This window comes from Stegastes partitus, unplaced genomic scaffold (assembly GCF_000690725.1).
Source record: "Stegastes partitus isolate 25-593 unplaced genomic scaffold, Stegastes_partitus-1.0.2 Scaffold181, whole genome shotgun sequence".
NCBI classification, from domain to species: domain Eukaryota; kingdom Metazoa; phylum Chordata; class Actinopteri; family Pomacentridae; genus Stegastes; species Stegastes partitus.
Window position 1 is genome coordinate 261,929 of NW_007577912.1, and position 17,455 is coordinate 279,383.

Sequence of the window (17,455 nt, forward strand, 5' to 3'; positions counted from 1 at the left end):
AGTTTTATTTGTGTGTATATTTGCATAGCGGTGAAGCACAATTCACTGCTTGGTGCATCATGTAGACTATTGCACACGTTTTCCTTCTCATGTTCTCAGTCAGTATCAGAACATATGTTCACACTGTGCAAATTATTTAGACTGATGTACATCACAAAGTCCAACGTGCACTGCTGTGATTTGAGCAAAGAGGCTGGAAATGACAGGAAATCACGAGTGGAATTAGATGTGACGGAACAGAAATGGGTGAACACAACAAAAAAAAAATGACAGCATTTCATCCCAAAGTAATTTTCAGTCAGATGTGCAGATGTGTGACAAAAACAACAACCATCATCCCTGTTAATTTTAACCTATGCTGTCAGAACATTTCCTCATACACTCTGAGCCAGACTTCTTTATCAGCGGTCGTCATCACTTAACTGTTGCATCTGCATCTGCTTATTTTATCCAAAAAGTACTAATCAAATACACTTGGACAGGTATCTCTGGCGCCTATTGCTCCTATAGTTGTGCCTCTACATGTGACATATAAATGTCAAATTATGGAGGGGAGCACTGGAGGAGGGCTGAACATCTATGTCAACACCAGCAGAGGTGCAGCCACCAATTACCCATCGAGGGCGAGGAAAAAATAGGTAACTTGTGAAATGTGCCATCGATTCCTGGATGTGCGATAACAAGCTTGACATTTAGGAAGCGGTAAAGCTTTTTTTTTTTTTTAAAGACACCACACATGTAAACATCATCTTTGCGTAAGAGGCTGCCACTCACACAGCAGCACAGTTAAAAGATAACATAAATGCAGCTTGGCATTTATAGATCGTGCCGTGCCAAGCTCCTCATGGCGCAGATGGTACAAAGAGAGAGAAAGAGAAGATGGAGGGAGGAAGGGAGGGAGAGAGAGAAGCAATGAGAGAGGTCTGTGACACCTCTTTTTCTCTGCCCACACTAAAGCTGCCTATTATCTAATCCTTCACACCACGGACAGGGGGGACAGGGATGGTCAGAGAGGCAGAGAAAGCAAGACATACAGTAGAGGCCAGAAAAAAAAAGAAAAAAGAGAGCTAGAGAGCAATCGTCATCGCCGCCGGAGTGGCGTTCTGCTGGTGGTAACACAAGGCGTCATTGTACTGAAGGGCCGAGGGAACTGCTCCCTGTCTCTGCTTCAGCCAAGCCTGACTCGGCCCGACCGGGGCGGCCAAGTTTGAGCCTGGAAATTACTTAACTATAACTTGTGTCCAGACCACTAAGATGACTCATGACTCCAGTAGCGGGAGCATAGAGGATGTCGGTGCTCTTGGCTTAAAGGGCCAGTTCACGTAAAGTACAACAACAAAACATCTCATTGTTGGTGTCTGAGCAAGAGAGCGCCACAAAAACACTGTAGGTGCAGATGTGCTCTGTGTTCCCACGGTTTACGTTTCTGATGGACCTCTTTTATCTTTAACGGGGATGTCTCTTGCTTTAGTTTAATTAAACACTGAAAAACAATGCAAAAGTACAGACAGGTGAGAAATTAAAGGAAAAACTTGAACCTTTGACCCCTACAGAGATGGAATCTGGTGGTTGTATTTTGCTGTTTTGCTGGTATTGTTCAGGTCCACTTGTCCCCTTGGAGGTAAGATTTGAAACTGAAGTGTTAATGACTCCTAAAGAATATAAGTATCTGGAACTCCCAACTTGTAAGTCAGTCGGAACTGATGAGGCTTTTGGATGAGAGGTGAAACATCTTCAAGAAACTCAAGCAAGTCCACGACTAAACTACGAGAATAACCACGACCTGGATGACTGAGAGTCTTCACAGACACTTAGAGGTAAGAGTTATTGCAAATCAATACAAAGTGAGCGATCAACCTTATGCTATGATAAAGCGTTGCTGCTCAATGGGAGGAGGTTCCTCCCAGATGACACAGAACACGAGGGGTCACCGAATGGTTTGATGGTTATGATAACAATGATGTGAATCATATGCTGTGACCTGCGCTGTCACCAGATGTCAACCGAATTGAACATCTATGGGAGATTTTGAACTGACGTGTTAGACTGTGTCTCCATCACCATCAACAAACCATCAGATGAGGGAACTTGTCATCCAGTAGACTTGCAGAATCTGTGCCAAAGTTCACTGAAGCTATTCCGGCGACCCAAAAACACTTGACGTTGGATTTTCCTTTAATTTGTCGCCCATCTGTTTGTTCCGGCCTCAAGAATTTAAAAGACTTATGAAGCTGGTTGACAGAGAAAGCTGCACAATTAGCTTCTGTTCTGCTGTACAACCCCGGGTTTAATTGCCCGCAAGTTATCATTTCTGAGACTGCGGTTGGAAACTCACAACAGTATTTGTGGGTATTTGTTGGGGCCTCACTGTGTGCAGGAGTATACCAGCCAGTAGTGCACATCTGGAATGAATTTAGAGGACTACATGTGCATGCCAAGCTAAAAATGTTTCAAATCCTTCCAATCTTCTCTGATAGAAACAACCAAACTGCAAAAATGTAAAATGCAAGAGACTACTTTTATGTATTTGGAAAGAACAGTAGGTGAGTGCAGATGAAAATGTTCCCACTGTTCAGTTTAATGACTGCTATGTAACAAAAAACCTGTCATAATAGCACCACATGCACCAGACTGATACACTTAAACACACACTTATAGCCTCGGGCAGGAATAACGGTAATAAAGTTCACTGTGCGGTATGCTGGCGCAACAACAGAAAAGTATCGAGGTCATGCTTCTTCACACAGCCCTGTGTAAAAAAGACTACTGAATGCCAGAGGTCAGCATCGGAGATATCAGTTGCAAAGACAACAGAAGAAGAGTGGAGGGCGGAGGGGGGCTTGGTTTTGTGTGAGCGAACAGCGGAGAAAAAAAATATCTCCAGTCTTCCCATGACATTCCAGCTGAAGCAACCAACTTTCACAGCAGAGCATGAGAAGGGGGCAGCAGGCCAACACACACCTGTGCAGTCTTACGCAACACGTTGCTTGTTGCAGTGTTTCATTTGTAAGGAATGAGCACCTTCCACTGAAAAACCAAAACTCATCCAAACAGCTGAGGATCTTACAGATACCCAAGATCACCACAGCTACACCTACATATTTGCAAGGCAGCAAAAAAAAACCAAAACACTTCCAGCATACAGGATCAGCAAAGAATATTGATACACTAACATTTCTCCAACATGATCCCACTGATAATCCAAAACCAAGGAGTGTCACAGAGAGACACATATCTCCCAAAGCCCATGGACGCAAATAGAAACAGAGCAGACACAGAGACAAACAGAGAGGGAGACATTACCAACCTGCTCTTTTTGTGGACGTGCAGCCCACATGCTGGCTGGTCTGATCAATCCACTTGGCTTCACTGAATGGACGACCAAAAGCCCGAGGCAATCGCCGTGTGCGCCCGAGCGGACAAAGAACTGTACAGCAGCAGCACACAGTAAAAAGTCTGAGCTCCTTCTGTTCTGCAACTCAGTAAGTGTGGCTGAGAAAAAACTAACTGTGAACTCTCTCCAACTCCTCAGGAAGGGAGGGGCTCGGTGCAACTCTGGACCAATGGCGGGGAGAGATTCCTCCCTTGAGCCGCTCTCATTGGATGACCAGAAGTGCTGGCCTTCTGGTGGAGTAGGAGGAGTCCTCTGGGAGAGAAAATACTGACACTGGTACTGCCTGTTAGATCATCATTTCACACTCTGCCACTTTCCTGTCTTGTTTATTTCTTGCTCACGTTCGATTGAATGCTTCCGTCGGCCTTTGTGCATCTTTACTGATTTGCAAAGTGGCAAAACAGCAAAGAAAAATGATCAACAGAGCTTGTGTTTGTGAGCTTTAAAAACCCAAATGTGATCATAAAAGAAAATCAAAGTTATGTTAAAAGATCTGATGAGGTTCTATCTTTACTTGTGCGTCCACATATTTCGTCCACACTGCAAGAGCTCTCATCTCCAGCCCTCTACTACAAAACCATTCATTATCTGGCAGCCACACACAAACATCCACACATTCAAGATCTCTTCTTCCATCTAGTGGATAAAGCAAAATCCTGCACTCCTCAAACAACCGAGCACATCACCACAGCTGCCAAATGTGTGTTTCCATGTGACGGACAGGGACTTTAACCTCTAATCTACCGCACCCTGGAGGCCTATCACAGATAAAAATGACACCTAAACACTCATCCGCACATCCGGACTTCACCAGGTTTACATACACACGAACCACATAAGAACACGGCGCTGAAACAATCAGTGGAAAACGCATTTCATGTACAGAACACGTAGCAGTAAAGTCATAAAAACATAGATCAAACACAGAGATGAACTGCCGGAAACTAGAGGAAACCTCACAACCGTTCACAAATACATTAAATCCAGCCGTGACAACTCAGAGAACGCACACACTGTTGCTGTTATTACCTCCTGTTGTCCCAGAAACAGGCCAATTTTGTTGTTTGTGTTTGTAAATTATCATATAAGCTTGTTGTTTGGCTTTTAACACCATGTTGTTGTGAGCTCAGGCCCATCAAATGCCGTCTACACAGCACATGTTTCACAGTGCAAATGTCTAAAGTTCACAGGATAATGTTTTCAGCATCCAGACACATATTTACATCACAAACAGTCAGAAACATACCAGATATGAAGAAAAAGGTCTCGTAATCTGTCCTGACGAGTGTCCTGCTTGCGTTCGGTCCACCGGTGAGATCCGTCTCCCTCCTTCCCGATCTATTTATCTCCAGGTCAGTCTCTCCCCCCCCTTTAATCACACACACTTCATGATTCAGTGGTCATAAACATAATGGTATCTGTGGATAAACACAGCTCAAAGGGCAGAGAGATTACAGTATTTGAGACGTGAAGATCACATCAGTGCAGTACAAGCAGAAATATACTGCAACTCTAATTGTGATTCGCACTCAACTTGATATTGGCAATAAAATATCACCTAAAAATGTCAATCTTGTACTCAGAAGAGTGTTAATATGTCAAAGCTGACCATAAAGACTGCAAGAGTTCATCCTGTGTTATTTATGAGTTCTCTCTGGCCGATGCCATAAAGTCAAAATTCAGTATTTGTTCAAAACTTCTTACTTTGTCATATAAAAACGTCATGCCAGAAGAAATTCTAAATTAGGGATTAAAAAAAACATGCTGGAGTAAAACAAATCAGTTTTAATGCTCACTGAGTTTGTTATATCACATAAATACGACATTTAATTAAATTAAAATTGAGAGTGGAAAGTAGCAGATTAATTACCACAGTCTTGCTGAAGTAAAGTGTCGCTCTGAATCATATATTTATTTACTTACAGATAAAGAATGGCATTAAAGAGACATTCTTCACTGCCTTTTTGTAGGTTTTATGAAAGCTTGATCTTCTCTGTTTACAACTATGTGGCTGTTTTCAGATTCACTTGCTGAGAGAGAAAAACTCCTCTGAGCTCCCGTACATTCAGGATTTAAGGCTGCGAGCAGGATTTGTGACATGACTGAGACACCAATCCAACAGGGAACTTACATAAGTGTGACATGGAAACTTGAAGCAAGCATTGCACATAAATCAAAAACTGACTTCTAGTGATGTAGGAGACACCTTTTGAACTGAGAAATAATATTTCCATATTATGGTGTCTTTTTTTCTTTACAGATTTTCTTTTTCTGCAATAATCCTGAGACACATGCTACTATTCAAACCAGAGGATGTATAAATGTCTTTAAACATGTTTGGAGTGGGTTTATAATAGCAATGCACCTAAAAGGCATGGAGTTAAGGTTTTAAAAGTTACCTAGATGCTATAGAGTTTTAAATTTAAAACCCTTTTCCCACCTCTGCTGTTACGTTTCCTCCCGTTGTACGGCTCATGGGCCAATTATCCTGCCACTACTTAGAGGCTGATGGAGTCTCTAATATGGTGCTAATTAAGTAGGTTACTAATGTGCCTCAGCTCTAACCTCATTAAATGCTGATATGGATATTCATCTTATACTGTATGAGGCATAATTTATGTCTAAATATGCCTTAAATGCAAATAAACCTTAAGCGGTTTGGATGACACTTGATTAAACAGGAGCAGTGTGGGTTCTTAAATGCACCACGGCCCCTGTTCTCACTCCGCTAGGGGCAACTTGGAACCTTAAATTAAATCTGGACCGACTATAATGCAATTTAATTCTTTATGACTGTGCAATTATACGACTCCATTTGGGCAGAGTGAACATTTGAGATATTTCCATCCCAAATGGATCTTTTAAAATGATTTCAATATGCAGATTATTTTAATGAACACAAGCCAGAAAGGGGATTTATAATGTTATGTCTATCACTAAAATTTATCCATATGAGGAAAAAATGTCTTTTTTTTCCCCCCACTCACCTCCTTGTAGAATCAGCTGCCAAACTGCACTTCTGGAGCACATTTAGTCTTGCTGAAGGACACTTCATGTCACCATTCGCTCCCCTCCACTGTGTCCTCTGAAAGACTTGGTGGTAAATACCGATTTGCTTTAATTGGTGAGCATCAACCCTCAGCCATTACTGTCCTTCCAGCACCAGTAGGTGGTGTTGCAGCATTGGACTCACTGCAGACCCCCACACCTCCCCTCCCTGGAGCAGCACCACTTCACCTGGCTATGATGTTTTGCGCACTGGGAGTCAGGATGCACACGTTGGATATGCACCATAACTAGAGGAGCAGAAGTGAGGTGCCAGGGTGGATTTCTTTTGTCAGTCTCAAGTACTTCTTTTTTTTTTTTTAATTCCACTTTAATCATTTGGACTCCTATTTTTATGATTATGTTGACAATGCGTCGTTCATTCGTGGTTTTTGTGAGTTTTATAAAACTGTCTCCCTTCCGTAACACAGTGTTTGTTTTCACGGTGGTTGTTTTTTATCCGTTCGTGTTTGGTTGAGTTTGACCTCCTGTGTCCTTCCCAGGACAGATGTTCATCGCTGCTGCCGCATCATTACGACCCTGAGTCTGACTCACCGTCACATGCTGCCCGATGCAACTCGTCAATCCATCCACTCTTCTGGTTTGAACTGACGCGTAAAGGCAGGGACGTACTGCTGGTGATGGGAACTCTTTGGGACTCGCTGGCGCATGAAGAACGAGCTTCTGGTGGCTCTCAGGAACAGAAAAGATGCAGAAGATAACCGGTCTTTAAGTTTTTGAAAATCATTTTTTAGATTATATATGGTTGTGCTGATTTTGATGTATCTGTTTGGATTGGAATACGCACAACTATAATCTTGGCAGGTGACGTGTAGCTTACAAATGTCCAGTATTGCATTTGCTTTTTAACGCTCCGCTTTTGGACAGTTACTTCAGGAGCGCTTCAGAGTGCATACTGCAGATGAAGTGGATGTTTTGGCTCGACCTTAAATAGCCTCATGTTTGCGCTAGAGTCTGAAGACTAAATGCTCCCTTGGAGATTCTCAGACTTTTTCGAGCAGCTCAAAATTGCGACTTGTTTCACCGCCAAAGAAAACAAGTGTGCGCATTGGTTTTACGCACGCCTGCTGCGCTTTGCCATCGAGACCTGAGACAGTGATGAAGGCAGGAAAGGGCAGCGCCAAGGGGCATGAGGTGTCTCAGACCCGGGGTGGCTTCAGCAGTCAAGGGCACGAGTGGCCCCGTGAATAACCGCGCGGCTACAGCATGCCCCCTTGGCCCAATCACTCGGATTGCCTCTCCCATAACTGCAGCTGGGAGGAGACCCACAACGCCACAAGTACCGCCGACCCTGCACAGCCTCCTCTCAATTACTATTCAATCCCTCTCCTCACTGCCATCACCATCGCCTGCACGCTGCTGTTCCTGGTCGGGGTGGTCGGGAACGTCATGACCATTTTGGTGGTCAGCAAGTACCGGGACATGCGCACCACCACCAACCTGTACCTGTGCAGCATGGCTGTGTCAGACCTGCTCATCTTCCTCTGCATGCCCCTGGACCTCTACCGCATGTGGAGGTACAGGCCCTGGCGCTTTGGGGACGCGCTCTGTAAACTCTTTCAGTTCGTATCAGAGTCGTGCACGTACTCCACCATCCTCAGCATCACCGCGCTGTCAGTGGAGCGCTACCTGGCGATCTGTTTCCCGTTGCGCGCAAAGGCACTGGTGACCAAAAGGCGAGTGCGCGCGTTAATTCTCCTCCTCTGGACGGTGTCCCTTCTGAGCGCCGGGCCCGTGTTTGTCATGGTGGGAGTAGAGCGGGACAGCATGGGACCATCAAACTATAGTTTGTGGATGAATGAGACTGGCTTGTACTTTGACACTGGTGACACCCGGGAGTGTAAGATGACGCACTACGCCGTGGAGTCAGGCCTGATGGGAGCCATGGTGTGGCTGAGTTCCGTTTTCTTCTTCATGCCGGTGTTCTGTCTGACGGTTCTCTACAGCCTTATAGGCCGTCGGCTGTGGCAGAGGCACAAGGAGACAAACATGAGCTCCCGTGTGGCTCACAGGGACAAAAGCAACAGACAGACCATCAAGATGCTGGGTGAGTTAGGAGAGACTGTAAAGTATTTAACTTTTATATACAGCCAGATTTCATTAGAAAGGTTGCTGGTCCTCATCATTTCTCCATAGAAATGTCTACATCCACTTACTTCTGTCTCCCTCTTCTCTGTCCATCCCCCTTCACTTGCTCCTCTTTCTCCTCCAGTGGTGGTTGTTCTGGCCTTCGTCCTGTGTTGGTTGCCGTTCCATGTGGGTCGGTACCTGCAGTTCCGCTCCCTGGATGCTCCATCCCCGCTGCTGTCGCTGTTGTCTGAGTACTGTAGCTTGGTGTCCGTGGTTCTATTCTACCTGAGTGCCGCCATCAACCCGATCCTCTACAACACCATGTCCTGGAAATACCGGGGCGCAGCGGCGCGCCTCTTCGGCCTGACCGACAGCCATCCGGCACGGGGACGCACAGCCAGTACCGTGAAGGGAGACGGCTCCAACGGCTGGACGGAGTCCACAGTCAGCTTCTAAACGCACGACTGTCAGAGTGTCTGGATGTAATTTGTCAAGCTATCAATCATATGTTGAGAATACTCACCTAAAAGCCATTATTTCTGTCAGGGCGAGGAAACACTGCTGTGAGCACCTGCCTTTATCTGACTGAAACCTAAAGGCACGAGAAAAGCACGAGCCACAAAAGTTCAACATGCATAAAATAAAACCTCTACTTAATATTATTTTTATTATTATTACTACTATTATTCTTTTTTTTGCCTAAGTTATTTGTCTGTTTGGTTTGTTTCAGCAAGTGCCATACACTATTCATACAACACAATCAGCAACATTGAGAAGCAGAACTGGTCAAGTGCAAAAATATATATTGATCCAAATGTGAATATCAGGAGCTCGCATGCCAGTGTTCATGCACATATATAAATACCACAGACATCTATAAATGCCTTATATTGTATTCATATTCTGGATGACAAAGAAAGCACTGTAGAATTTGTGGCACTGCTCTGTACTCCTTCAGAGAGGGACAGAGGTGCAGTGTGTGTGTGTCTGTGTGTGTCTGTGTGAGAGAGACATTTGCATGTGTGTAGTATGCTTTTGGATGTGATTCTGTGAAGATGTGTACTATGTTATCAATTATGTTCAGTGCCCTGTTTCTTGGAAATTCAAGTCCATGTTGTGATGATGCTGCCAACGAGGGTCAGTGAACAGTCCCTGAAATGTGCGTTCATGTCCATGTTCTGCACATCAGTGGTTTATTTTCAGTGAGACAGAAAATATGTACCCGTCACTTTGATTTTTGTGTTTAGATTTCACTGACAAATGAACAACACTGTTCAATCTGCAGGCCTCTTGCTATGTCATTAGAAATGTGCACGAGGAGCGTCATTACATTTTCACGGGTCACTGTGTGCAGACTGTGCAGAGCATTTATGAAGTGTCAGTCTGCTGCGTAAAACACAGATAGCTGATGGATGTTGCTGTATAAATGAACATGACAGTGGCCATGAACGCCTCAGCTTTCTGAATCTTGTGAACCGTGCACTACTTAAACATTGCTGATTTTTTTTTTTTTTAGCACCAAAGCCATCAGATGTACTGATGTGAATTACCTTGATTCAACACTTTACAGGACCTTTTCTATTACAATGTTCCAAATCTGTGGATCCAGTCATACTCATATGTAGCAGATTTTCGTGGCATCATTGTCTGATTTGACAAGATTGGTTGTGTTTTTAAGCATGCGCAAAGTGATGCAAATATATATATATTTTTTACCACTCATGCCTCTATAAAAGCTGCCTTGTGTGTTAGCTGTGCTTTTGCTACACTTATCTTTGGAACAAATTGTTTACCACTCCCAAAAATGAAAAGCCAGATGATTTATTTACTAGTTAAACAAAACACGCACAATGTAAATTGTATAATATAAGTCTTATTTGTCTTGTCTCTTAATTTTCTATGAATGCAAGGTTAAAACTATTCATAGGTGACAAGCCGGCATCTGTGGTTGACACTGAAATGGTACGACAAGTGGATGTGGGACCCAATTTGGATGATTTTGTCCGCCTGTCCAAAGGTCCTAATGGCTAGTCTGGTTAAAACAGCACATAATAGCATGTGAACTGAAATAGAAACACTCTAAATGTGCCCAATCCTGACAAAGTGTCACCCCAAGAATGCTTTTCAACACTCACTTTTCCCTTAAGAGTGCATAAAGTAATGTTAAAGATGGAGATTTAAAAGTGAACGATTTTTGTAAACTGTGTCATCCACCCTTTGGGTCAAAGACATTCAGTAAACTATCTGTAAGTGACGTCAGTCTTGCGTTATTTTGTAAATAGCTGCTCTGTAATGCTTTACACCTGATGCTGTACACTCAGAGGGATTCAGCAGTCCAAAATCACCGCAGCAGCCTCCAAAAAATCTGCACTGGATTTAAAACATGGCCTCCTGGCTCTGAAGAATGTATCTCAGTTAAACGAATGTTTCCGACTGTACATACTGATAAACCTTACACACTGTTTGTTATTGTACAGGATGTATACTGATCAAAAGAGTAAAAATTGATTCCTATTTTCTTTTATTTGGGAAAAAATGTCTGTGAATATCTCCTGTTGATAAATGTATCTGTCTATGATTAAGTCCTGTAAAAATAAAAAGTAAATGAAAAAACATCTCTTGGTCTTTCTTTCGTACACAGTATTTGTATTCTTTATGTAAGCTCGCACACACTTAACAGTCAGGTAACCGTTTGTCCTAAACATATGAGATGCAAATTGCAATCAGGTTTGTGAAGCTTCCACTTAACGCCACCTTTCCACCCACATCCAACATCGCTGATGTGAACACTGCTCAGAGTGGACTCAGAGACACGTACAGCACGTCGTCAGTAGTCTTTTCCCCATCCGACCCTGCTGCAGCCATTATGTAATTCTAGTCTCAGTAGGGTGCAACACCAATCACTGGATTGTAATCTTAACACATACGCACAGAGGTTTGTTCTCCGTCATCTCAGCTGGAATTGTATCTTGGTGACCACCAGGCGCAGTGTCAGTCTATCACTTCAGACAGCTTCAAAGACAGCAGGCGCTGTTGACACCAAGCACAGCTTAAAGGACTCTTCAGCCATCTCGGAGTTCACCCCAGGTATATGATCAAAACACATAGAGAGCCTGTAAAAAGCCTTTCAGGACAAAATGTTCAGCAGCTTGGCTGAGAACATTGGAAGGGTTTTCAAATCTAAAGGTAATGAAGGAGACAGGGTGTCTTAATGAAATGAGAGTTGGGTCGGCATCTCATAGAGTACGGGTTGGACGGTAGGTGGCGAGAAGAAGAGATGTAAAAGAAAAAACAGCATGAGGACGAGATGTCCAAACACAAAAGAAATTTACAATGGAAATGTAAGCAATAAAATAAAAGGTGAACAACAAGAGGTTCAATCAGTGAGTCAGACTCCAGGAGAGGTAATTTAAACGTAGGCTGTGAAGCAGAGACTGAATAAATGAACTTCAGAGGGTGGAATTTAAGAGGAGTTTACATCTACCTCCAGGTATATCACATAACACTTCTGCATCTGCATATTCTATAGTACTGCTGGTGTACAAACACAGGCATGGACTGTGCGCGCTCACCCTCACAGGAGCTTAGATATATTTATTGCATGTGCTAGAAATCTTGCTGACCAACACAATGTTATCTGAAAATCTGGGCTGGTGCAGAATCACAGAGGTGCGCTACAGGGTGGGGATCAGTGCAATCAATTCTTGAGCCATCTCCTGCAAGAACCAAGACTTTAAATGTAAAGCTTTGCTACTGGCATGTGAACTTCTGGCATCACATACTGTATATCAGTGCCACATTTCATTGACATTCATTTAAAAATATTTTACTTAAGATCACAACTAAGAAGCTCATGATGGTGCAAGAGGAGAAGTCACCAAGTTCTGTGGGCTTTATCCTCAGGGGGTCATAGAAAAAGAAATAGCAACATATGCAGCAGTTCAACACCAGCTGATCTTCCCAATGCTACAACCAGATCTGTGCTTAAAAAGAAACTTCTGTGATTATAAAGTAAGAATTAGACTGTCCACACAAGAGCAGGTATATTTCCTCACCACCAGATCAGCACCTTGGACTCTTGACACCAGAAAAGACACTCCCATGGCCTTCTCCAAAGTCCTGCACTTCATTAGGCTACTAATATGAAGCCCTCTGCCCCACATCTACATTAAAAACCCACAAAAACACATTAGATTTCCTCTCTTTTGCTCCTAAGACAGCAGGTTATTGAGTTCTGTGATGCCATTGTTAGCAAAAAAAATAAAAAATCCCATGAACGACCTGCTTCGGAGATGTCAAAACAGAAGCATCTGGCACCAAAAAAATTATACCACATTCAGTCACTTAAATTACCCTTCTGTCAAGAAGAAGTAGCTTCTTTCACGAGCTATTCCAAAGCCACTTGATGCTGCCTGAATGCCATCCTTCAGCCTCAGTTATCCTTCATCACATGGCCAGGACACTTCCCAACAACCTTGGTTTGTTCTATTGTTGCTTCAGCTAAATTAGAAAAGGCGAGATAAGGGACGCTGTTTGTTTTTGCCGAAATTTTTACACATCTAAAAGTGAGAGGATCAAGGGTAGCGCAAAGGGTCGAAATGCTAATTTTCCTCAGTGGTCCTTGGGTTGTTTCAGGTTGAGGGGAATTGAGCGTTCCAGCGCTGCAGTTTCTCTCCGGCCGCCCTCAGGGACAGCAGGGGGATAATAATGTCTATGATTTACTGTTCTCTCTGATATCTGGCTAAACACCATCAAGGCCACTGGAGAGTAAATCTAACACACATTTACACTCACTCCACACCCTTGAACCTGAAGTGACAATAGGCACAACTGTCTATAATTACACAAATGTGTCGCTGTGACATTTAAAATGAATTACGACTGTTCTAAACTTAATTCGGATGAGTTATTCTAATTCAAACCGTTATAAATATTGCTTCTCCTCTGTGTTTACAGCAGTACATTTATGTGCCTCCGTAGAGGGAACATCATCATTCTCTTATTAAATCTTGAGGACAGAAATCGATAGTGTTGTACAGCGCTGAATGTCAGAGAAACTGTGTTTGTATTGACATTGTCTGCGGACAAATCTCTGTCCATTTAGCCTCCAGAGAAGTGATCCATACACAAAACAATGCAACACACGCCACTAATCGTAAAGCAGTGCACAGTCAAGCCAATAAATATTTGAACAGAGACGCAGTTTTTCTAATTTTGCCTCTTTACACCACAACAAGCAGTCAAAATGTAATTAAGGTAAAGACTTTGAGCTTTAATTCGAAGGGTTTAGCAAAAATATTGACTGTTCAGGACTTACACCCATTTTTCCTCCATTTTCACAAGCTTAAAAGTAACTGGATGAAATAATATAATTAGAAATATAAGGATTATTGTTAATACTTGCATATACATCCTTTGCAGCCAATGGCAGGCTGAAGTCTGGAACCCACGGACATCATCAAAAGCTGAGACACTTTTCCAGGCCTTTGCTGCCTCCACTTGTTAGAGAGTCTTCAGTAAGTCAAAAGCAGCCTGGTTGGGTTGAGGTGACCTGACTCAGCCATTATGGAACATTCAATTTCTTTGTCTTTGCGTGCACCTGGTTTGCTTTTGTTGTATGCCTTGGATATTTATGCATCAGTGAAGTGAAGTGCTGTCCTATCCAGTATTTTCCTGTATCTAAGCAGAACGTACAACTCTTTCCCTGTCAAACAAATGTAGCCACAACTATTGCTGATTGGTTAGATGTGTCCAAAAAAGACAAGATATCCACTATTTCCAGGAATAATCATCCAGTACATGCTGTCAAACATGTGAGTGCATCAACTTCCTGTCAGCCACACCTGTGCCAAATCACCTCTTGCTCATATCACGTCTGCTTAACTCCCAGCAGCACTGCTCCCCCAAGTGTTGGGAGGTTTAACCAACAATGAAAAAAAAAAGGAACAAAATAGGCTCTTCCAGCTGTATACACTTCAGAATCCATCCTGCTGCTTCTGTTACAGTTACATCATCAATAAGCGTCAGCAGTTCCACTGACATCCTGCCATAACGCTGCCTCCACCATGTTTGAAGGATGGTGTGGTCTGTTCTGGATCATGACTCCTTTCCTTCTCCGTACTCTTCTTTCCCCATCATTCTGTTGTAAATTAACCTCGGTTGCATCTGTCAGAAGAATTTAGTTTTAGAGGTGGGTGGTTTTTAGAAAAGTCTGTTCTCCATGTTGGATTTGAGTTACCAATGGTTTGTATCTTCGAGTAAACCCTCTGTACGTCCATTCATTAAGGCGTCTCCTGCTTGTAGATTTTGACAACGACACAACAACCTTCCCAAGAGTTATCTTGACTTGGCTAGATGTTGAAGAAGGGTCTTTCTTTAGCATCCATCCATCCATTATCTATACACCACTTAATCCTCACTAGGGTCATGGGGGGCTGGAGTCTATCCCAGCTGACTCAGGGTGAAGGCAGGGGACACCCTGGACAGGTAACCAGTCTATCACAGGGCTACACTTAGAGACAGACAACCAAGCACACTCACATTCACACCTACGGACAATTTAGAATCACCAATTAACCTCAACATGTTTTTGGACTGTGTGGGAGGAAGCCGGAGAACCCGGAGAGAACCCACGCTGCACGGGGAGAACATGGAGACTCCACACGGAAAGATCCCGGGTGTCCTCACCGGGACGCCAACTGGCGATCTTCTTGCTGCGAGGCAACAGTGCTAACCACCGAGCCACCTTGCAGCCTGTCTTTCTTTACCAAGGAAGTAAATTCTGTGGTTGTCTTTCGTAGTCTTCCAGGCTTTTTCATGTTGCAGAGCTTTCTAAAAATGCACCACTTGATTGATTTGCCCACTTTTTGGGTTTCTGCATTCTCCTGGATAGGTCTGTTCTCTTGCTTCAGCCTAATGATGGTCACATTCACTTTACCAAACAGCAAACATCAACTCCTGACTTTTATCTCCATTAGTTGTCATGTAATAATGAGGGGAAAAGGCCACATCTGGTCATGAATCTGCTTATAAATTAACTGTACAATTATTTTTGGGCCTCTGAAAATGAAGGTACTGAAGGTAAAATCTGTAATTCCCAAACAATTAAGGCAATATTTTTGTTAAACCCCTGAAACTCTACACCTCAATCACATGACTGCTACATTTCAGATCCACTGTGGTCGTGTAATGAGGGCAAATTCTGAAAACTTTGCCACAGTCCTGTAAGTCTGTGGAAGTGTTGATGAGTAATGACACACACAATAAACAAACTGTTGCCAACAAAGTCAGAAAAAAAATTAAAACATTTATTGGGCATAAATATATTATATATACGCTACCGATACAGTTACGTCTTACATACATAGGGTAGTATTTGCAAAAATCTATACATTAAAATTGATATGGCAGTTTTCTTTTATATAATGCATATGAAATTGTCTAACATTTACAATACAAGAAGAAATGCATGAATTTCTCTTTTTTTTTTCTTTTCTTTTCTCAATTCGTAGACCATGACAACATTGGAATGTTTGTATTTAAATCGTGAGGTAAAAATATGTTTCTTTTTTTTTTTTGTCTCTCTTAAAAAATAGTTAAATACCTGTGAGTCTCTGTACGTTTGTCAAATCGCCAATCTCTCAGTCAAAATCTCTACTTACTGTAAAATGTACAAAAAAAAAAAAAAAAAAAAAAAAAAAAAAAATAAAACTGATCAGAAGGCACAGACGTGGGGTTGCTGGGCAAAAACATTGTCTCTCATTCTTGATGTACCCGCTAAATGTGCAGGGTGAGTGGGGGGAGGTTTCTATAAAATCACCAGCATTTGAAAATAAAAACAACAAAGCACATAAAGGGAGTACCCTGCCCTCAAACATGAAGCCTTTCAGTCAACAACTGTGTCAACCTCAGACTTTTCAACACTAGCATAACTGGCCTGGACCAAAACACAACCCCTGCTCTCCTCAAGTGGAGGGGGGGCATTAAGGCTTGGAAAAAGGGCGGGAATAAAGTGGGGCCGTAACATCAGTGGGCTTAGGGACAGGACACCTCATACTGTCTAAATTACAACGTTAGGTAGACACACGACGAGCACGTCTGACGGAGGCACCGCGCTCCCTCGTGAAGCGCACTTTTCTTTTTGTAGTTTGGGGAGCAGCGGTGCCGTTTGAGTAGCGCAGAACCGTGCTCCGGTAATGCCAAATGTCACAGTGACGCCAACGACAAAGGATAATGCCAATGAGTGTAACAGACGGCGTTGGCAGTAGTGTTTGGAAAAAAAGAGCAAAAGGATCTGCTCACATTACCCTCATCAGAGCCTAATGCTCGGCATTAAAAAAAAGTGCTTCAACTCTGTTAGTCATAATGTATTTACCATCTCATTCTAGAACTCTATAGATATCTCTGTATATCATCTCTTAGCAAAAAACACTGGATACAAAAACACTCACTACTGCTATACCAGCACTAGCCTGAAAAAGGAATCGTCGGTATTATTATTACTGTCTGTCTGAAATCATCGTATGATTGTTATTTTTTTGCCTTCTTTACCTTTTCAGTGAGAAATCAGATTGTGTGTGAAAAAAAAAAAAAAACTCCTCCAAAAGGGGCTACACATTTCAAAATGGCACTTTTTTTTTTTTCGCTTTACAAAAAAAAAAAACCCAAAATAATAAAAAAGATAATATGAAAAGAAGCATAATCACAGATCAAGTTAATGTTTTTTTTTTTTCCTTTTGAGAGAATAATAATAACAATAATAATAATGCTGTGTCGTTACAGAAGAACATCACTTTAGACGAGTGCGAACGCAACATCTAGTGGACACGAAAACAAAAAAAAAAAGAGCCTGCGCTTTGGCAATAAAAACAGTAAAAAGATATCAGAAGCTTCATTATAACACTAATCAGGGAAAAAAAAAAAAAA

The 17,455-nt window shown here is 42.5% G+C and overlaps 2 protein-coding genes across 2 annotated transcripts in view; one reads left to right on the top strand and one right to left on the bottom strand.

Moving 5' to 3' along the window:
- Positions 1 to 3,443, bottom strand: part of pld1a (phospholipase D1a) — a 41,673-nt gene extending 38,230 nt beyond the window's left edge. Inside the window, exon 1 of the mRNA XM_008280096.1 lies at positions 3,308 to 3,443. The gene's annotated coding sequence lies outside the window, so the exon portion shown is untranslated. The remainder of the gene's footprint in view (positions 1 to 3,307) is intronic.
- A 4,223-nt stretch (positions 3,444 to 7,666) lies between these two features.
- On the top strand, positions 7,667 to 8,986 carry ghsra (growth hormone secretagogue receptor a). The gene is made up of 2 exons (XM_008280097.1): positions 7,667 to 8,507; positions 8,673 to 8,986. Exons 1-2 carry the CDS (start codon positions 7,667 to 7,669, stop codon positions 8,984 to 8,986), a joined length of 1,155 nt encoding a protein of 384 aa, XP_008278319.1.
- The last annotated feature ends 8,469 nt before the right edge of the window (positions 8,987 to 17,455 follow it).